Source organism: Poeciliopsis prolifica, unplaced genomic scaffold (assembly GCF_027474105.1).
Source record: "Poeciliopsis prolifica strain line A6 unplaced genomic scaffold, Auburn_PproV2 SCAFFOLD005, whole genome shotgun sequence".
NCBI classification, from domain to species: Eukaryota; Metazoa; Chordata; class Actinopteri; order Cyprinodontiformes; family Poeciliidae; genus Poeciliopsis; species Poeciliopsis prolifica.
This window is the reverse complement of record NW_026562380.1, coordinates 18,365,405-18,387,864: the sequence shown is the minus strand read 5'-3', so window position 1 is coordinate 18,387,864 and position 22,460 is coordinate 18,365,405. Positions and strand designations below refer to the sequence as shown.

At 42.5% G+C, this 22,460-nt stretch overlaps 1 protein-coding gene across 1 annotated transcript; it reads right to left on the bottom strand.

The window, feature by feature from the left end:
* Window positions 1-1,176: 1,176 nt before the first annotated feature.
* LOC129359841 (protein FAM161A-like) lies at window positions 1,177-4,443 on the bottom strand. Its single transcript, XM_055029763.1, has 4 exons — window positions 4,173-4,443; window positions 2,767-3,050; window positions 2,404-2,580; window positions 1,177-2,196 (listed from the first exon to the last, which is right to left on the bottom strand). The coding sequence occupies exons 1-4, from the start codon at window positions 4,278-4,280 to the stop codon at window positions 1,464-1,466; spliced, it is 1,302 nt and encodes a 433-aa protein (XP_054885738.1). The 5' UTR covers window positions 4,281-4,443; the 3' UTR covers window positions 1,177-1,463.
* Window positions 4,444-22,460: the final 18,017 nt, after the last annotated feature.

Here is a 22,460-nt window from a genome sequence, read left to right as displayed (position 1 = left end):
AATTTACCTAACTGATACAAATCCACGTCGAGCAAAGTACATGTAAATCCTGTAGCTGCGCGTGCAGAAATCCGTGACAGGCACGTCGCCCGGATGAAAAGCCGTCGCCCATAAAAACAAAGTAACTTACCTATGATGAGCCACAGAACAGGGCGATGCATTGTGGAAAGGCTATTTCTAAAAACCGGAGTTCAGAGGAAAACTTTCCTTTCCCGTCTGGTTTTAACCGGCTTTATGTGGTTAAAACTTCTTTCAAGAAGGAGGAGAGGCTCCGTCTGCAGTCTCTACAGACCCACTGCAAGAAGTCCGGAGATGACTGAGTGAATTAACTGCGCAGCAAGCGGACAGGAGGGGCGGGGGGAAGGAGGGAGGGAAGAAGGGGCAAAGTGGCAGTGAAGGAACGTGAAGGATGGCAGATATCTGCCATCTTGTGGACAAACTAAATATGACCACAATATGGATAAAACATTGTTTTATCTAAAAAAAAAAAAAAAGTCAGATATATTTGTGTAATGTGCTATATGGATTATTATTATTATTGTTATTATTATTAATGCTCGGTTCCTATAGCTGTAAATAAAAGATGCTCAGTTTGTAACTGAAAAGCAAAGAGCAGAGTTTGAGGCAAAGAGAAAGGAAATGATTGTTATGACTGAACCTCTTCTTCTGTGTTCACCTTTGCTTAATAAATGTAATGACTAAATATGAAAGTTGAAAATCTATTGCATTCCTGCACAACAACGGTCACTTGTGCAGGAATTCACAACAAGTGCATGCACAACAAGTGCAGGAATGCACTTGTTGTGCATTCCTGAACTTGTTGGAGGAAGAATCCTCCATTGAGACATCCTGTCTTCTTCCAGTACCAAGGAAAACTCACCTATGGGTCATTAATGACTGTGGACCTGCTACCCACATCCTGAAGGTCCTGGAGAGATTCCTGTTGGTCCACCTGAGTGGTTTGTGAGACCGAAGGTCTATGTGGACTGTGTGCTGACCATCCTGTCTAACAAGACGGCCAGGAGCACCGCATTAGACTGTACTCTCACCATTTAATGGGTTTTCTCAAACTCACAGGCTGCAGTGATATTTTCTGATGTGCTTTAGCTGGAGAAAATGTCACACACTCCACAATGTGCTGAGGCAAGAAGTGCTAAGAAATGAAGAGCCGAAGACTGAAAAATTAATCAAATTTATTTTGTACAGAGCCGGTCACATGCCATCACACTAATAATGCTCTAAAACATTAGCATTACTTCAACCAAGTATTGCCATAGATGCACACTTCCTGAGCTACCTGCTGTTTGTACAGAGAGCAATGAAGCTACTGCTCCACTATGCAGTGCAAACTTATTCTTTTACACAATAAAAGAGGAGCTTGTTTGTGAGAAGAAGCTGGGATCCACTTGGCTACAGACGTTACAGACGTTTCTGCCTCGGACTTTGAAAGGCGTGGTGACAAACTACTTCCTCTCCTTCATCTCAATGGACAGCTCTATCTGCTTCTTCACTGACTTGGATGACGAACATCTCTGCGACTCACTGAAGTCCAGGGAGCCGTCGGGCTGCTGGGTTTCTTGCTCTGGGTCGGAGCTCTGGTCGCTCTGACCCTCTGTGGCTTCTCTTTCTATCATGAAGACAGTTTGAAGTTGGTGGTGGTGGCGGCTCGGGCTCTTGGCCCGCCTGCTGCGGTACAGGGAGCTGGGCAGCGGCGTGGCCTTGAAGCCCTGTTGCTCCTCTCTGCGACCAAAGTTTCCCAACTCTGCAGCTATCCTGGCCTCCCTCTTTTTCCTCTCCCTCTCCAAGAATCGGAAAGGCTCCTGGCTCCTTTCAGGGACGCTGTTGTTGCAGCCGCCTCTGGGGCGACGGCCGATGACCTCGTAGAGAGGCAGGTGGATGTGAGCCGGCGCGGGCGACGCTCTGAACTTCTTCTGGCATTCTCTGAGCTCTTCTAGCTCTCGCCTCAGCAGCGTGTTCTCCAGCTCGACCTCAGAGCGCGTCCGCACCTTGTGCCTCTTCCTCTCCTCTTCTCTCAGCATCATCTGGAAGGGTTTCGGGATGGTGACTTTGGAGCCGGACTGAACCCTGGCACCTGTCTGATGGGGCGATCTTCTACGTGGTTTGGGACAAGAGGCTTTCGGCTGAAACCTGAAGCTCTTCTGGGCCGTCATGCGTTCGGGACTATGCATCATTTTTCTGGACGAAAACACAAGAGAATACTTTTTGTGCTGGAGTCTCCAACTCCAGCACAAAATACTGGAGTTGGAGACTTACAACCCAGACTGCAAGGATTGATAATAAACCAGTTTAGCAAGAGAATCATCAAGGACAATGCAGACAGTCTGAGGAATCATCACAATAACAATCTGAACCTTTCAGTGAAACGTGACTTTCAGGACCAACCTCTGAAAGGTTTGCTGCTGATTGGAAGTCCAGCCCAGTTCTCCGAGGAAATCCTCTCCGCTGAGTTCTGATTGGTCAGAGCCGCTGGATGTGTCACGAAAGTCCAGCTCCTCCTGGGAATTAATCCTCTGCAGCCTCCTGGTGGGGCCGCTGCCAAAGAAGGCGCTGTTACCCTTCCTGTCAGGAAAACACGAACAAGTCCTGAGTTATAGTACGCTTGACTTGCATTTATTTGCTTCACAAATTAATGCAAGAGCCATTATTGTTATTATTAACTAGCATACTGATTTTTCCTACTTGACAAAATATGCAGCTTCTAAAACAGGAACAAACATCGATAAGGAACAGCTGAACATTTCTGACCGGAACATTTGCTTCTCCTCACTGTTTCTCCCTCTTCCCAGAATGTTGTCGTCGTCCTCCCTGCCTCCAAGCCTGTCCTGCCCCTGGCTGATGTACATCCTCTCCAGGTCGGCCATGTTCCTCAAGTGGGCGCTCTTCAGCTCCTCCAGCCGCCTGTAGTACTCCTGGTTGGAGAAGAAAACGTGCTCTTCCCTCCGCAGGCCGTGGATTTCCAGCGACAGAGAGCTGCGGACGCCTGAGCCGCCGCTCCCGTCCTCGCTGCCCTCCGAGTCCTGATCGTTCTCCTGGGGGGGTCAGAGGTGCAGTGATTGTTGAACACTGAGAATGTATTTTAACTTATGAGAGAAACAAACCTGGTGTGAGCTGACTTAACGTAAAACAGGAAGACTATTTTCATGGTTTTAGCTCAGAGCATCATTGAGATGCATGCTTTTTAGGCTTTTCGATTTTATTAATGCTGTTTTTTTTGTTTTTTTTAAGGATTTCAACACATTGTGCTGAGGTGATGTACACATAAAAGGCGCACTGAAGTTTATGCTTTTGTATTATTATTAATTTGCCCCAAAACAGTTAGAAATATTAGTTTTAATTAATTTACAGAAAGGAAAAATATGTTGTTTTCCAGTATTTGGACGGCGTCCGCAGCTAAAGCTGATCATAAAAAAACAATAAAAAACAATCCCCTTCAGTGGTTCTTGTGTATCTTGCAGCAGATACCTTGAGTTCTATTATAAGTTACATTTCTGACACTGAAACACATTTTTAGCTGAGATATTAAAAATATAGCTCACTAAATAAGAGTATTTGTATTATTTCTATTAAATAAAAAAATCTGCATAATATATATGAGTCAATTTAAAGTTGCAAATGACTCTAATGCAACTTGACTTCCATTTGTGTCTGCAAAAAATAAAAAATAAAAATCCTCCTTGTTAATTTCCTGAAAAAGTGTCCTACCAGAGCACACAGCAGTGTGAATGCTCATCGTTTGAAAGCATTTACATTTTTACTAAAGAGATATTTACAGTCTGCATGTAGCGTTTTCTCAACTTGAGTCAAGTTTACTTGTATTTCAGCAACTGGGCAGTTCAAGGTGGTTTATAACATAAAACTTCATACAGTCTTCAACCACGAAACAAGAAGTAAACACTACATTTTGTCAAACATCAACATCAAGTAAATGTATTTCGATGTACAATGCAAAATACGTGTTTTTGAAAAAGCGCCTATTATAACTCCACAATTCTGTTACAGTCTTGTATTGTTATTATTATTAATCTTGTTTTGTTTTTCACACTTTAAGAATCTTTTCTACTGCTGCTGTTACACCTGAGCCCCTTCGCAGGACATGAGAGAGGCTGTTTCTTTGTCTGATTCAACTCTAAACTTTGGGTGCGAAGCCTCACCTCACTGATGCAGTCCTCGTCCTTCTCAAAGTAAATTTCTCTCTGCTGCCCGTACAGAGCCATCAGCTCCTTGTTCTCCAGAGCAGGCGACCGGTACATCACTGCCATGTTCTCCCTTGTTTCCTCTGAAATCAGCCAGAAGCCAGAAGCCTTGCTTGTGTGTGTGTGAGTGTGAGTGTATCCTCCCCCCGTCACCTCGGTCTACACACTGACCTGCTGAACAAACAGCCTGTTAAGATGGCAGCAAAGATTAGCACGGGCTCCCCGCCCCTCTCTCTCTCCATATCCTCTTACATGTAGGACTGCTGGCCAGGTGGGACATATGGTCCCTCTGGGCTTTTCACTTAGGGGCGTAATCATGGCCGTGTTGGATGTCAGAGTGAATTTTGCCTGATCTGATTTTCAGATTAACACGACGTAGCGAGAGCTGATCGGCAGGCGGCATCTGTCGGGGCTTGGAAGGGGTCCGCGAGGCAAACGGGGTCAAAACGTCACGGAGATGGGAACAGAACGACGTACACTGCTGCACATTTGGGCCACTTTTTCATCTGACCAAGTTTATCCACACCCAGGAGGGTTTTTTTCTGTCTACCCCCCTCTGTGTCATGAACATTATTTTAGAAGTTGTGTGGTCTGCTACATTCACAAGCAAAGCTTCAAGATCAATTTTATGACAATTATTAAAATATTTCCAAGGTGTTATGGAAAGAGTTGTACTAGATTTGGAATATGTTTAGAATTTATTTAGAAATCATTTTATTTTGAAAGCAAGTTCAAAGTAAAAAAAAGTTCATAAATGCACTTAAAACAACATCGAAATGTATAATTCTGGCACAAAATAAGCACAAAAGTTCAAATACACCTAAAGTATAAGTGTCTATATAGTTGCACTTTAGCACATAAAAGTAAATGAAATACCCTTTAAGTTGAATTTTAATTGTATTTAAATTCTACTAAAATCTGCCAAGCATGAAATAAGTTGTTTTAGTGCAGCACCCTTAAGATTTACTTCACTGCAATTTATGAATCATATTTAGTGTGACATTTTAGTACAGTTACATATATAAACATATATTTTCCCCCCTGGGTAAGCCAACACTAAAAGATGTTTCTCATGCAAAAGGGTTATTAAACGCAGATTTTTAAAAATGTATTTATTTTTTTTTTATTTTTTTTACTGTGGCTTTGCAGATTGGCTCATGAGTTAAGCTCAGGTGAAAACAGACTTGGCCTCGGGAGCTGACAGATGAGGTTGGAGAGTCATACCTCCAGCCAACCGATAATCCTTTTACTCTGCTTTCCCGACGCTGCTGTCCGTCTCGTGCTTCTGCAGATCCCGCCATCTGTCTTCTTCTTTTGCCTCCACCACCTGTCTGTGTACGAGGAACGGCTTTCCACTCTTTGCACAGGTGTGTGTCATTTGATATCAGTTTGGTCAGTGATATCAGTTTGGTCAGTAATTACTGCCTTTCGCAAGTGGATGTTTTGTTTTCCACTTGTCCTGACCTGATATTTGACTCGCACAATCATTATTCATTTATTACCTGCCACTAACGAGCCCATGGGACAGTACCCGAGTTATCATCCCGGAGGGAAATGCAAACGCCACAAAGCTCTGCATTCAAAGTATCAGGCTGTGATACAAAGAGGTCTGTCACAAGAACAGATTTTGCTGGATAATAAATTGTCCTAGAAGTTATCGCGATAAATGATAATATTGTTGTTTTGAGACTGTTTTCAAGTACTATAATGGTAATGGTATAAGTAATGCAAATGAAGCAATAAAAACCCAGGTACAAAATGGACCCAGTTGGTACCAAATGGGCTAAAAAGTGGAGTTTAGGTGGGTTTGTCTGCAGGTTTTATATTGGCCCCATTTCAAAAACTTCTGTAGTTCCTATGTTGGGGAAAATCTGGGTACTGAATTGGTCCCAAAAAGTGCTCCTCCGGAAGCCATTTTTAAAGTTCTTAGGGTGGACATGTTGGTCCAACAAGGCGGATTGGACCAGCAGCGGTTAAACAACAATAATAAAAATGTTAAAGTGACTGAAACAAAAACAAGTCTCGAAATGTAACTGTTACAAAAATGATGAGGGCACACGTCACACATTTTATTTTTTCCACATTTATTTTGCCCAACAACTAATGTCATTAAACTCAATTGTAATTCCATAAAGTGTAAAAAAAAGTTTTCCATGTTGAAAAACATGAAGAATCATACTGATCTAAAATTCTTGCATAGTGGGGACAATATGGGGAAAATTCAAAAGCTTTGAATTTTATCTCAGATAAGCAGTGTTTTGTTTTATTTTATTTTTTTAAGAGCCATAACTCCTTTCCAGCTCCAGTTCCTCCTCTGTTTCTAGCTCCAGTGAACCACTTTTCGTTTCCTGCTTCTTCTTGCGGCTTGATTTTTGACGTCAACCTAAAATACATGGAGAACAAGAAAAAGGAGCGCGCCAAAGTACGTTTAACGTCTTTGCTGTGCCATCTATTTTGTCATTCCAGATCATCATGCTGAATAAAAACAAATGGTTTATATATTGTTTTTGCTGCAATATATTTTTTGTCTTTTTTTTTTATAAAGTGAGCTTTGAAAATGTTCTACAATCAAAAAAGCGTGTTCATTGCGTTGCTGTTTCTCTTCCTTGCCTCAAAAGTTGAAATGATTTCACTGTTACTAATCTAATGTGAGCTTTATTGAAAAAAAAAATGCAAAAATCATCATCCTTCTTGTGACGTCATCCGCTCCCAGACACCGCAGGCAATAACTGACTTCATAAACTTCATAATGCAAAGTGTCCACTAGATGGGGATGTTACGCATTTTTTGGGGGGTAAGAGAGACAGCACCAGAACACCTTTTACTTTCAGACGAGACCTTATCAGCCTGCAGTGTTATAGAAGCAGATAAATACATCTGTGTTTGTCTGTGACACCCGCTCACATCCAGATGCCTCGTGATGCTGGAAGCTCCAGGCTTGTTTGTCGTCTCTGGAACCGGCCCGCCATTTCTCTTCCTGCCCCATGCGAGTCCCCTCTAGCACCTTGCTCTGGGTTCGCGTCAACTTTTCCTTCGCGGCATCCGAGGTACAGACTCTCCTTTGTGTGGGGGAGGAACACCTTCCAGCTGCAGTAAAAAAAAAATAATCCATTTATTCGGTCTGGTGCTTTAGTTCAGCTGACATCTGTTTAGTTCCCGATTGGTCAGATTCAGGGCTTTTTGGTGATGGCACATGATGGCAGCATATTTGAGCAGGTTGGAGGACAAACGACTGAAGCTTTGCTAGAAGGTTTTTCCATGAGCATGCTCCAGGATAACTGAAGCACTCTGAAATTCTTATGACGCATATGTAAGATATTTTCTGGCATATTCACTTGAATGTCTGAAGACCGACGGGCCTTGAAGGGCAGCGGACCCCTTTAGGTCAGGTTTACTTACGGCTGAGCTGTGAAGTGAGTTTAGGTTTAGGCATGTCCTGATGACAGTTAGGCTTAGGAGTCGGGGTTAATCTGTAGAAATGAATGAAAACTGAATGGAAGTCGATAAATAACCATTGTGAAAATAGAAAGACACTCTTGTGTGTGGTTATCCAGACTGTTTCTTGTGGATGAATGGATGCAGTGTTCGGTTCGAGTGGGGCAGAGTAAACAGTCATCACAAGACGGGATTTTCCTTCTGCTCTCGGGCCTCGGCTGGTTCTCTCCTGCTGTTCTGCGCCAAGTGGAGGTTCAGAAATCTGAAGGAGCTAAGAATCCTCAACACAGATCCTCAGCCGTTTCAGCAATCTCCTGATTCGGGGATCAGTGACTGCAACCGACTGCTTCAAGGATGTTTTATCAACCACAGTGCCTTCAAGCACACAATTACGCCCCATCAATTAAGAGAGTTAGTCATGGTTTTCAGCACTTGCTACCAAGAAATCGTCTCAAAAGTGCAGCATTTTATTTTGTGAAACAACAGTGTGCAGACTACACCGTTTGCTGAAATTACAAAGGCAAGTTTTTTTGGTTGCTGCACATCAATTTAGCACATCCAGTCACAACTGCACCCAAAGAGACTCAAAGCTTCGCCCATTATTCTCCACAACTCAGCACAAGCTACGTCTGATTGGATGAGAGCTGCCTGTGAATATTCATTCACAAGAGTCAAATCCACAGGGCTGTGGGTAGGTTTGTGTGTGTGGGTCTGTGTGTGTGTGTGGGGCGTGGGTGTGCGTGTGGGTGTGTGCGTGTGTGTGTGTGCGTGCGTGCGTGTCACTACAGCGTGTGACACACACGTTGTAGTTTTGATAGTTGTTGTTTTTCCTGATAGAAACCAGTTCCTGGCATCCAGTACTCTCTCTTGTTCCTTGGGATTGTTGAAGAAATCTTCTTGAGACTCTCCACTAGAGGTTGCATGGTTACATATGTTTTCTGAGTCAAGGTCAACAAAGGGAAAGTTGTCTCAACTTCAAGAAATGCAGGAGGAAATGTTTCACACCAACTTCCAGGCTTTAGAACAGCCTGGAAGTTGTTGTTGTCCAAAGTCGATCCTCAAGGGCCGGCATCCTTCATTCCTCAGTTCTCTCCCTGGTGGTAGTAACCACCTTTTCATCCACTAAAACGTGGAGGACGCCGTCCCTCAAGGGCCGACTTTGGACACAGCAAACGCTTGCAAAAGACAGTTTCGTCAGAAGTCTACTGACAATTTATTCAGTCAATCTATGAAGTTTGCTTGATGTTCTGTCCTTCTCTGTTAATGTCATCACTCATGACATTTATCAACCAAACAGAACTGTTATGTGTTCAGTTCAAGACGTAGACAGTAAGAGATAAAAGTCGTCAAAAATTTGACGTTTTCTTGCTTCACTAAAACGACTCTGCTGTCTTTTGTTTGTGAATTGGACTTCTAAAAATAGAGTTGCTCTTTTCTGCCGTCTTCAGATAAGCCGTCACATCTCTGGAGAAAAGTTTGCATGCTAGAGGAAACCCTCTCCCCCCTCCCCGTCCCAGTGACTTTTCTTTCCTCTGAGGTCAAACAGACTTGTGGTGGAGGAGAAGGTGCTGGTGCTTTCACAGAAGCGCGAACAAAGGCAAACTTTCACCCGTGGAAATCGCGGCGCTAAAAAGCAACGTGGGCGAAGACACTCATTTCAGTCCTCTGCAGAAATAAACATTGACGTAACTGCTGGGTAGAGAAGGGGCTCTTCAGCCTGCTGATCGCCCTCTTCACGGCAGCACTTCACAACCTGTTTGTGTTGGACAGGAACACTCCACCCTCAAGTCAACGGGTTCATGTCCTCAACAACTTTCATAACACAACCTGCTTTAAATGAGACCCAAAATCCAGAGTCAAACGGGTCCTCCACTCAGAGATATTCCCAGCAGATGAAAGCCGTTCACGTGATTTCCTGTATTGTAAAATCTATTTCTAAATATACCATGTTGGACAAACAGGAATTAAGAAGCTAGTGCTTGCACAGATTGGACTGAAATTTGTACCGTCGATTTCTGCCAGAACCTTTGTGCTCGAAGGAAGTTTTCCAAATAATTAATGCACTTAAACCCTCAAGCCCTGAAAGCGACCGTCTTTTAAACATAGGCAAGTAAATATAAACTTTAAGAAAGAAAAGTTTAAGGAAAACAACTCGTGCCATATTTAACTGACATCAAAAGTCTATTAAAATGGCTGCCAGACTTGTATGCAGAAGCACAACTCGAATGCAGTAAACTGAGAGGTTTATTAACAATACATACAAAATATGAAAGTGTGCAACTGGAAAAGCCCTTTTCTCTGAACAGGTTGATGGAGGTTTGGGAGATGATGACAAGATCGATTGTTTTCAGGGGGAATGAGCTCACAGTCTTGGTGGTGGTTTGCATGCGCTGGAGGAGGTGAAATGGATTCTGGTGTGGAAATCAGTACCTGGAAATGATGTGGGTTCCGGAGAAGTGAGAGGATGAACTTTTCTTTCCCGAGAGGTTTGCTAGTGACGGATGTTGACCTGAACGCAGAGAGACGGAGAGCGGAGGTAAGTCTGGCCTCGAGTCAAGCTTTAGTAAAACCTCTTGAGATTTTATTACAATCTCAAGAGGTTGTAATAAAGGGAACACTAAAGAGAGGCTGAAGGTTTATCATCCACCAGAGAGTGGATGTCCTGCAGCTTCTTATGTACTCAGAGGTTTGACGGAACCGCAGCCTTGCACTTTGCACAGAAGCCGAACTACCAAGATCCACTCCAGAAACGAGAATCCCTCACAAACCAAAACACACTCACACACCCAAGTCCAGACGAGCGGCTTTCGGAACCATCAATCATGAGCACATTCAAATGGTGCTGTGTTCGGGTCTGACTCATTTTCATAGCCGCAGCTTTTCATTTGAGTGAAAGAACATGCTGGGAAACAATTTGACTTAAGTTAAATAACTTCCCCTACAGGTGCAAGAGCCATTCCACAGTTCAAGGTTTCCTGTGAGTAGGGAAGCTGCAAAGAGCCAAAAAGCAGGAAGGTTTAGTAGCTTAGCACATCTTTAGCCATGCTCAGGATTTTCTTTTGATGTAATTTAGCTATTACATCTACACACCTTGATTAGCACTTCAAAACACTTGTTTCATTTGGGGAGAAAATGTAAATATCTGTCCCTTTAGAAGTAGTGGTTAACAAAAGAGTTGAGCACTGTCTTTTGTTGAATGCTTCCCAGGAATTATGTTTAGGTCTCTGGGGATGACCAAAGGCTTCCGAGGAAGGCAGATGAAGTAAAGCCAAGACAAAGAAAGAGATGGCTGTCAACAGGAAATTCAGTGAGAGCCATCAGTCGAGCTGAAGACCCACCTTCCCCCCCCATTCCTCTCCTCAAAACCATAACTTTAATCAAGGATGTCATCTTAATAACCCGTAAGATCCTGGTGCATCGTCTTCTCACAGTTCTGTCAATGTTTCATCTCAAAGATCCAGTCATACGAGTGAGTTCACTTTTTGGACAATTTCTGTGGAAACTAGCATGAGCTACTTGTTTCCAGTGACTACGCAACAAAGTCTGACGAGAATGCAGGTCTGAACTTCCTCTGACACAAATCTCTGGGAAGATGCACTGCTCTTGCACGGACGCGCCACTCATGAGGCATGTAGGTGCTTTAGCATGCACACCATTCCTGGTAAGACAGTGAAATTAATCAGATTAGTCAACCTTATGCCAGAAATTGCTTGAGACATTTTTGTTTTTAGAGAGGGGATGTTTCCTTTCCTCTACTACTACTTTCGTGACTCTTTCCCACAAGTACCCAGCATGCCTTTTTACAATCCCCACAGAGCAAAAAAAAAAAAAAAAGACCCAGTTTGCATGAGAAAGAATCATGCTAAGAGCATCCTGCACGTACACCAGCTCTAGTCTTTCTCTTTTGTTGCCCTTCGAATGTTCCTTCTGCTGCTTACACTCGTCTATGCTGCAGCTCGCATATGCACAGGCGGGTTACAACACAGCCGACATCTGCGCATCTGATTTGTGCAGCAAAATGTCTTTGTGAAGGAAATTGTAGCTCGAGTTTCAGGTAATGTTCGCATTCGCACCACCTGCACTCCAGCCCCAATTCAAGAAAGAAATTCAGGTCGGTCGCAGAGTGGCAGATTTCCAATGAGTGCCGTATGTCTCGTTGCCGCCACTGCAGGTGGTTGCGCCATTAACACCCTGGAAGTATAGGCAGGGTGGAAAATGAGAGGAAGACGGCGCACTTCACTCACAACGAACAAACCACTTCTTCAAAAGGCCTTTCACACGCTTGACGTGTGGGTTTTGCTTTGACTCGGTATTTCAGTCTCATGTTTAGAGTCACTTTCAGGATCAGTGACCAATACTCACAGCCAGTGGTGCTAACGCCAGAGATAGCCTGTCTGTCTGTCATACACCACAAGGTATCACAAATCACAGGAAATGAGAAAAGGGGGCACTGTGAGCACAAATATGCGCCTGAGCACCAGAAGATTCATGTTTCATTTCCCCTTCCAGAATAAGGCCTCCTGCACATCAGCTTCAGCTGCTCGTCGCACTCGAGCGTCGGTGTACGCGTGCCTTGTTCACAAGCCACCAGGCGTTTTTATGGCACCGGTTTGATTTTTCTTGTTAGGTTAGTAGCTCCAAATTAGGCCAAGTGCTCTACATATAAAAAAAAAAAAGAAGAAGAAAAACCTCTAGCATTTGCAAGGCTGAGCTTAGTTATTGGCATCTGAATGTCGACTGAGGTGGCCGTCGTAAACTACTGGAGCAGACACAAAGACTTCTCTGTTGCTGTGGCCGCCCTGTAATGCAATAAAAAAAATCCCAGGAAGGAGAAAGAGGGAGTCTATTCTGTCCTGACCTTTCCAGGGAAGAGGGTCTGTGATTCCTGTTCCCTTTTATAGGCATCACTGTTGCTCTTCCAAAGAACACAGGATCCGATCCAAAAGATGCCATCCTCTGTTTATGAACTCATTTTCTCCTCTATTAGTTCGTCTGAATGCTAGCCTGAAGTAGCTTTGCAACTTTTCACTTTGATTTTTAAACTCAATGGATAATTATGGGTCTTCTCTGGACCCTGGCCTGTAATGTTCAGTGTCACGGCCCGACGTCTGGTCCCTGGAAGCAGTTTGTAACATTTTCACTGCCTTAAATTCACCTCTCCTGCCAGAAAGCTCAGAAGGAGTCGCCTGCCTCAAAATTAGACGACCTGAAAGTGAACCTGCCTCAATGACTGGTGCTTCACTGCACCAGTCATTACATCTACCTGTAAAGTCTAACTCACCCGCCCTGTAAAAACTAAACCCACGCCTCTGGAAAATTTAGAAAAAGTCCAGCAAACTGAGCCAAGAGACACTGAGGGGAGGGGAGAAGTGGGACAGAAGAAGCACTATAGCTAACTTATAAACTCTATTGCTACATTCACCAGTCATTTAGTGACTGGTGAAGTTTTATCAAAAAATTAATACATGACAAATCTAGGGACTTTTTTTTTTTTAGCGATGTTACTTGCAACTCTCTTCAGCTCTGAGTGAGAAAGTGTGACTGTGTGAAACGCTTTAATACCCAAATGCAGAACCGTGTAATGTTTTAAACAAACAGCTACATCTAACACAAGTCATCTGTTTAGGCACTGTTGAACTCCAGGGGCCAACACTTTTATTTAGGCAAAAGACAGAAGGACAACTATACTTACAAATGTCAGAAAGACAGAACCTTTCATTACGTATTCAGACAGTTTATCAACAACCAAAAGTTGATTTGGGGGTTAGTTTTCACATCAAACTAGGACTCTGCCAGACATCATGTTTCCTGCTTCAAGCCCAAAACGAGGCCTGAACATCAGGACCCCAACCACCAACTCACACCTCGTTTCCTCTCTGAGGTTAAGATCCCAGGTGGAGTCTAAGATTAATGTCTGCAACTCTGAACTGAATAAACTGAAGGTGACGCATGATAATTTTTCACCTGCAGACGCACGCGGTGTTTCGTACCTCTGCGCCTGCGCAGCTGCTTTTCTCACAGGCCCAGCTTGGCTCGGGTGACGCTGATGAGCAGAAACAGAAGAAACCTGTGAGGGAACAGACGCGTTTTCACCTCATCACTCGGTTATTGTGCCTTCATTCGGCATCGTGGAGTCTAGTGTTACATCATGAAAAAAAACCCCACACATGTTCGCAGCAGCTGAAAGCAATGTTTCCTCCTCCTGATAATGACTGGAGAGTTACTACGACCATGAACATCATTTGTCTCCATGGAAACAGCTCGGTAAATGCTGATAATTGTCTGAGAGAGCCTTACTTCAGAGGAAGTGGCTCATTAGAGATCTGGTTTGAAACCGTTGGTGCGTCTACACAGAGTCTGATTCTTTCACTTCTTGAGAAGCAGTTGCACCGGCACCCTGGTTGTTCTGTTCAGGTCCAAACCGGCCGATTAATCTGTTCGGCGAAGGACGTCTGTTGCACCTGGTTTATTTCGCCGCTGCACAGCGTTTGATTGTCAAAAAGAGCAAAGCCAGATGTATTAATTAATACACATGATGTTCCTACAGCTTGTCTGTGTTGGTTAAAAAGAAAAAAAAAGAGAAGACGCTTCATGTTTCAAGGCTTGTGTCACACAAATGAAAGAACCCAGGATCTCCCTGGTTCTGTTTCTATTAGTCTCAAGTCAGTGTTGATCAAGGATGGCAGAAAAAGAGCAGGATCTGGATGTGGGTGGGCTCTCTGCCCAGGACGTCCTGTAAAGAAACAAACACGTGTTCAAACAAACCGCAGGGTGGAGCAAACGCTTCCTTCTGATTCAGTTTGCAAAAAAACCTATTGTTTTTTTTTTTTTTTTTTGCTTTTCCTCATTTTGTCTTTTTAATACAGTTTATTCAGTTCAGAGTTGCAGAGGAAAGGTGGTCAGCCCAAACTTGTGCAGAGACAGCTCAGCTTCCCCAAATCCGCTGGAATGAGGCAAGAGAAAATAAAACTGAACACCTGATGGGTTGTGTGTCTGTGGAATAACAAAAAAATAAATAAAAATCCTGTTAAGTAACAGAACGCCATAATCCGGTCCACAATCCGGTCATATGAAACCAGAACCAAACGAGTTGAGGCAGAGATGGACAACGGTTCTGGTTATGGACCAAGAACCGATTAGCTGAATGGCCCGACGGTTGACGGGGTGGAAATGGTGGTGAGGTTTGATCCTCAGCCCACAGGACGCCGCGTGTTCAGACCACAAATAAAACTCTGTGACTGTGACGCTTGCAAGAGAAAGGAAACTGAAACACTTCATGGCTGCATGAGCGATTCCTAACACGTTAAAGCTTCTGGAGGGGTGAACTCTGAGTAATAAGCCAGGCCAGGGAAGCCCAACGCTAATGTAGCATATTGAAGCGTTTACTATTCAGAAGAAAGTCACTTTTCATTGCACTTTTCAAAACCATGTGTGCATGGTTTTGACTTGCTTAGCCAGAAGCATGAGAACATCAGGAAAATTCATTCACAAACAACAGAACAATGCTCGAGCGCTCTTCTGCTTTTCTTCAGTTTTGGGACATCAGAGCGAGTAGTGAGCAAACACCTCACCGACCGCACGCTGCCTGGAACCGAAGTTTCATTTCTTGCCAAAAACTAACCTTTGCTTCACTTTCACTTCACCTAGACCATTTCCACCCATCCTCCACCGAGTACCACACGCCATCTGATCTAAAAGTCATTTCCTCTACAGTGAGCGCGCCTTTCGTTCCTTAGAAAGAGATGCAGCATATCTGAGTGTTTCAGCTGGCGCAGAAGAGAAATGGCTCCGTGTTGAAGTTTCTCTGCTGTGTGAATGGTTTTGCACAATAGTTTTTCTACAATGTAGATGGGGGTGAAAAAAAATCTAATTAATCACTCCAGAATATGATTTTTTAAACATTGTTGCACCTAGCAGTATTATGTAATGTCCACTTTTGTGAGCTTTACATCATGTTATAATGTTAATCCTTGATCAAACATAAGGCTGGAGTGTCGCTTTGATTCTTTGATGCATGTTTGAGAAATCATTTAATCTCCCACGGCAACCCTTCAGCTGTGCAAGAGGTCCTAAATGTCAATGACATTTAGGACATTATGTTTCGAAACCCAGAGTTTCCTCCCCTGTGTCTGCCCCACTCAGCCCCTTCAGACTAGCCAGCAGCAATTAGCAAACACCTGGTGGAACAGGTCGCCAGTCCAGACAGTACAATTTAGAGAATTTAGGGAGTTCATCGAACCTGACAGTAATGTTTTGGACCTATTGTCTAGTTTGGAGTGGATGATTTAAAAAAGGAAAGAAAATGAAAAGAAAAATAGCAAGAAGTGACATTTTGTTCAGTTTGTTTCAAGGGGACACGCTGTGATTCATGCTGGGACTTTTCAGAAAATTCTACATGTTCAAAATTCTCTACTGAGCATCAAGTCTTCCTCTAAAAGAAAAACTACCTCAGGCAAACGTAGAAACCGCTCTGGGAAACTGAGGGAAATTTTTAGAATTCCTCCATTTTTGATCTTTCTTTCACATGCAGAACGTTGAAAGAGCCAGTTATGTTAATGGAAAGCCGAAGGCATGAATAAATGGGCGCCAAGGTGACTCGGCTTCCTGGAATCCATTTGACCGCAGCAGGAGTTCATTGTTTCAAGGAATGTCGTCTCTTCGTAGTCTTTCTGTCCAGCAGCCTTTTCAACTTCTCCGAAGAGTATTACCAGAAAACTATTTGTTTTCAACAAATAGTGGTTTTGAACACCGACAAGTTTCTGCTTGTTGCATCAAAACAAAAACAATTTTCAGACTAAATGGCCAAGATCTCTCCTCACACTTCAATGAAGTTCCTGGACCTTTATCTTGCTTCACATTTGCTCACATTTTGTCCCCTTTAATTTTTGATTTTAGTGATAAACCAAACTGAGATTCATTTTACTAATCTCAGTTTGTTTTCTACTAATGCTCTGTTTTGGAGTTGGTGTGAGAATCCAGAAAAAGCTGCAACTGGCCCGGAAAAAACCCCTGACAAAAATCATTCCATTAAGCTTATCACTTTTTTTTTTCTCTTGAAATCACAAATCCCAGAGGGAACAGCCTGCTGCTCTGCACTTCTCTCTTCATAATGACAATTTGTCGAACTGGTGCATTTCGCACGCCACAGCCAAACATTAGCGACGACGTAAAATTGCTGACGTTTGGTCAAACGGTTGCAATTTTACCAAACATTAAGGATTTTACCCAAAGTTTTTGGCCAAACATTAGAAACTGGGTAAAATTTCAAACTTGAACAACGATTCGCACTTTGTTTCGTGCAGACCCTCCATGTGGGTAAAACATGCAGCAAGAGGCTGTTTTTTTTTTTTTTTTTTTTTACCAAACGAATGACTGACGAATTTTAGCTAAAAGCTGCTGACATCTTATAACTTCACTGAAAAGATGAACAACAAACCGAACAATAAAAACTAAACCTTTGCTCTGTCACATTTGATTTGCAAAACGCAACATAGATGTTACTGGCTGCACGAAAACAAAGACGTGATGAGGTAGTTTACACCGGGAGGAACTCAGACACACTTTTAAAACTACAAACTTTAATGTTTCATCAGGATTGTAAGTGCTAGGTCAACACAACTTTTTAAAGTAAACATTTAATGTCTTCATGGCTTATTTCAAATGTTTCTGAAACTCCTGAGCAAACTGATCACTGGTTGACCTTTCAACCCCAATGGCTTGTGTTAAAACTTTGTTTCCCTGTCAGCACAGAGACTCTGATGTCACATGAAGGACACAGACGTCTTACCTGCCTGCAGGTCAAGCCACATACCCCGAAGCAAAGAAAGACACACTCCTGTGGAGCTTTTCCATGACAGCGTGTCAAACAGCATGCCTGGAAATCCCCTGACTGGCCGCAATGAAAGCAGAACGCCAGAGAAGCAGGAGGCTCTAATGTCTGCAGCTTCTGTGGCGAGTAGCGAGTCACAACGCGAAGCGCTGCTGTCCCATTTTATGAAAACGTCAGGTTGCGTGAAAAAAAATAGACTTCCAGTAAAATTAGATTTTGCTTGTTAGTTTTGTCGCATTAAAAACGCAAACACAAAATGTAGCAGGAGTGATGACAACTGAGCCTGGATTGTGTGGGTTTTTTAAGTAACCACACAAGAACTCAGCAGTGAGAGTAAAATCCTATTTTCAACTGTAACTAAACTTCTTTGGACAATTCAACAGTTCTCACTGCTTTACCTCAAAAATTGTTGCTCCACGTAATAATATATGCAAGAGGGAAAATGTCACTGATTTATATCGTTACTTTTAAAGAAGCTACAGGTTCAAATGATCAAAACAAAATCATGTACAAATGAAATACTGGTATGTTTCCACTCTCACAACTTATTTATTTGTGCACCTTTATGAACTTGCAGGATGTTGATCAATGGCTGTTTTTTTTGTGTGTTTTTTGTTTTATTCTGGTCTCCAGTGATCTGCCACAGCTCTGCTATTTGATTTGTGGACGCATCATGCCGGTGTCATGTCTTATGTTTTTGAGCAAGGAAGCTAATCGGTTTTGATTTGCATCTGGACGGATGTAAATGCGGGATAATACAGGAAGACGAAGGCCACGACCCAAAGATGGACGGATACGGCTTCAGTGGATTTACTGAAATCCAGACAGAAACACAATCCAGGATCTGTGGACAAACTGTGGAGAAATTTGCAGCTGCAATTGCAGTGACAGACGGTTCTACAAAGCATGGACTCAAGTGGACTTAAATGCAAATGTCTGCCACAGTTCGCTTGATTTAATTTGAAATAATCAGCTCAATCATGCATTGCTTTGTGTTCTGTCAAATTAAGATTGACAAAACGGTGAAAACGTCACAAACAGCTGATGTGACGTTCATGATGGAAACAGTCTTCATTTTTGTTCCACTTCTTTTTTCTTTTTCTTTTCTTTTTTTTCCCTCCACATGACATTCTAGAAACACATGTTCTGACCACAACAGAAAACTCAATTTGTGGGTAATTGCAAAGCTTTTAGGGGAGAAACTTGGGAGACCGCAGCTGAACAGCGTGGCGTTGGCGACGGCAGCGCTCGCAGTCGATGGTGTCTGGGGAACTTCCTGGATGTAGGAAAGTCCTGATAGCGGCAAATGTGCGTGCTTGTTTAATTGTATTCCACAAGAGACAAAGAAGTGCCTGAGGAAGAAAAAAAAAAGTGTCCTTTTCAAAATCAGACCATTAGCATTTGCAGATTTCCATAAAAAAAGAAAAAAAAAGTACTCACCCCCAGGCTCCACGCCACAGCTTTACTCCATTCTCCCACGTAAAAGTGGTCTAGTTCTGTTCGGTTGCAATGGCACCGTCTGACTGGACCTTTGTTGAATTAGATCAGTCATTTTAAAGAAGATAACTATGTATGCAAACACTTGTTTTATGTTTCACATTTGTGTTTAGTTATCATTTTTGGAGACCTTGAAGACTTTAACATTAAAGGGTTCTTTTGTGCATATTTTTTATTTTTTATTAAAAAGCTAATCACGACTGATTTGTAAAAGAAATAAGACGGCAAAGCATCCAAGTGGCTGAACTCTGTTTGTAGACAATGTGAATGTTTTGCTAAGAATCAGGCTGAAAGGATCCACGGCACGCTGTTTACTATCCCCAGGAGCAGAAAGACGGAGGAAAGGTAAATATTTCCTCACCCCTTGAACAGTCCCACACCCAGATTTATGGCCTGATTCTATTTTATAGCTGCAATAACTGAAGCTGTGTGTTGACTCTAGATTGTTCCTCGTCCAGGTCAAATAATAATTACTTCAGTTTTGTTTCAGCTGGAGAAAGTTTTGGCTCGTCCACACATCTGATCAGTGCTTGGACGGGTTCGGCGTCACCTGGTGTGATTGTAATGACATCTGCGTACTTATGATAGCCGATTTTACTTCTTGTTATAAACTGAGCTACAGCCTGATAGCCTTGGGGTTCCCCCCATGTGACTTCTGCTGAGCGTGACTGCTGGAGGTAGCACTAGTCTCTAGTCTCTCCCTGACTCGGAATAAGTTGTGATCGAGAATGGATGGATTGATTGTTGAATACTTTTTTTTTCTATTTGTTGCATGAAGCACTGCTTTATCAAAATATGAGGAGTTAAGCAAAAATGTGCTGGCCTGCCTCAATCAGTTTTTGTTTATGTGTAACGTGAAGGTAAGGCAAGGTCATTTTATGCGTATAGCACATTTTCAGCAACACAGTGCTTTAGAAGAAAACACAAACACAATAACAAACCAAAGGGAAGAGAAAAAGCCAAAGAAGAAAAAGAATCTAATGTTGATCTAAAGTATGTAAACTTGGTGCTCCTGTTCAGGGTTGCTAGATAAGTATCCTCTGGTTTAATTCCTTTTCTGGGTTGGAAGAACAGGAGTCTGAAAAGAATCTAATAATGTTGAGCCAAAGTATAAAAACTAGATACTCCTACTCAGAGTTGGTAGATAAGTATCCTCTGGTCTAATTCCTTTTCTGGGTTGGGAGAACAGGAGTCTAAAACATAGTTGCTAAGGTAGCTGTCGCCAGTCTTAAATGTTATGGTTATGTAAGCAAGCAGTAGTGTGCTTGTGAGCAAATAGGAAGGACACAAAAACATTTTTTTCCATAAACAATACCTGTAGACACAGACAGGTATTGTTGACTGTAGACACTGTGAAACCACTGTGATTTTTGTAAGCCCTTGTCTCTAAGTCTAGAAGCCCTCTCCATATATTTCTTCTTCGGTGGTGTTATTTTTGCACACCTGTTTGTGCCCGCTGGCATCTGAAAATTTTGCATCCTCGTTTTGCTGTTTATTTTTCATAAAAATGCTTCCAGTTTATTGTCAGGTGGTTGAAGTGCATTTCTGTAAGGTTTATGCATCTTTGTAATTTCTTTTGACTTCAGACTCAAAGTGCTCCTTTGAGGTTTAGAACTGATCTGTGAGGTATAATATAAACCAGACCGTTAGCCAGAAGCACTTGTCCGAATGATGCATATCTGAAAGAACCAGATATAAAATCCCTTTAATTGGGAATTTTTGATATAAGAATAAAATTTGGATATTTTGTTCAATTTAATTCATACCCAGAAACAATCTGGAACACAACCATTAAGGTTTCCTTGAACTGTCTCTATGAGCTGCAGGCTTCAGAAGGTCACTGAACTTATGTAATATGGGTTGGACTTCTCAGTAGCCAATGCATGAGTCGTGTCCATAAGAGGCTCTCTCTTGAGACATACAACAGCGGTGCTATTTACAGGAAGGGACAGAGCAGGAGGCTGAGATCTTTTGGCCTGCAGGGGGCGATCCTGAAGCCCTGTTTTCACTCAGTGGTGGCATCGGCCATTTTCTATGGCAAATCCTGAACTAAATGTAAATTTCCCCACTGTGGGACAGAGAAAATTTCCCTTTTTTTTTTCTTTGCTTCCTATTTCTTTTCATGGCCTTGTTTTAACTCCAAAATACATGCGATTCAAGTCGCAAACTACATCTTTCCACAAGAATTCAGATGTTAATAACGTTCTGCTTTTTCTAATTGGAATTAAAGTACATTAAGTTGGACTCTAATCAGATGGTTACTTTTCTGTTCAGTAATTTCAGACTAGAGGGAGCTGAATCCAAATCCATGCCTCATCAGTCAGATTTTAGTTTGGAAAAAAACAAAAGTGTGATCAAATAAGGTTCAAATTTACCAAAATCCACGACTTTGTGGTGATCCATCATTTAAAATTCTGATGAAATACACTGAACTTGAGTATGTCCGTCATTGGATCAGTTGTTTTCCCTCCGGGTGTTTGTTGACACGCCTGAGTGTTGCTCCGACGCAGCTAATGATGCAAAATAAGTAGCAACCTTGTGGTAATGAGCCAACTGTTAGTCACTTGATACTGACACAGTAACCTTGTTAACCCTTGGGAAGCAACTGCATCCCAAAGAGCCGCCTTTTCCTGGCGTGAAAAGCAACAACAACAAAAAAGAAAGAAAACAAACGTGATTTCTGAAAAGAATCTGCTTGCACAAAATGCTTATGTCTGATTGTGAACAGATGGAAGATGAAAGGCACAGATTTATTTATTGCGTGAATATTATTCAACGCCTCGCCGCAGTCTCAGTGTTTCCATTTCTGTGTCTCTGTAATAAGAGAACGTCGCCGTCAGCGTCAGGGTGACAAAAGGATCTCCTTTCAGTGCATCTCTCAAGTGAGCAGGGATTAAGGAAGGTGTGAAAGGATGAGAGGCTTCAGGTGAATTAGGCCTTTTTTGCGCTTGCCTTGGATGAGCTGTATGGAAAGGAGAAACTCACAGTTTCTCTATGATTTATTTAGTCTTTTACCATTTACAAGATTTTTCTTTAAACATTTCACTGATAATTCTATTATCAAAATATTTCCTTTTATCAAAGAACAAATGAGTAATCATGCAACTGCTAAAGGTTTTGCTAATGTGTTGTGAAATGCGTCTTCTTTGGAGGTTTCTCTGTCATTTCCGTCGGCGGTTATTGGTGGGGCGCCTCCACAGGCGAGGAGGGGAAGAGTTTTTTTCAAAGGGTTCGGCTAATTTGATAGTGCAATCTTCTTTCCTTCCTTTCTCATGGTTCATCAGAACCACTCCAATTCTGACTTTTCTTTTTTCTCTCTGCACGAACCTTCATCCCCGTTTTCATTCCCTAAAATCCTTCGAATTGCATATTGGAAGGTTTTTGGGGGGTTGTTTCCTCTTTACGAAACAAAGTAGCTCCAACAAGACTTCAAATTCAAATTTCAATACGTAAGCTTGAATCGGTAGAAATCATGACTTCAGCCA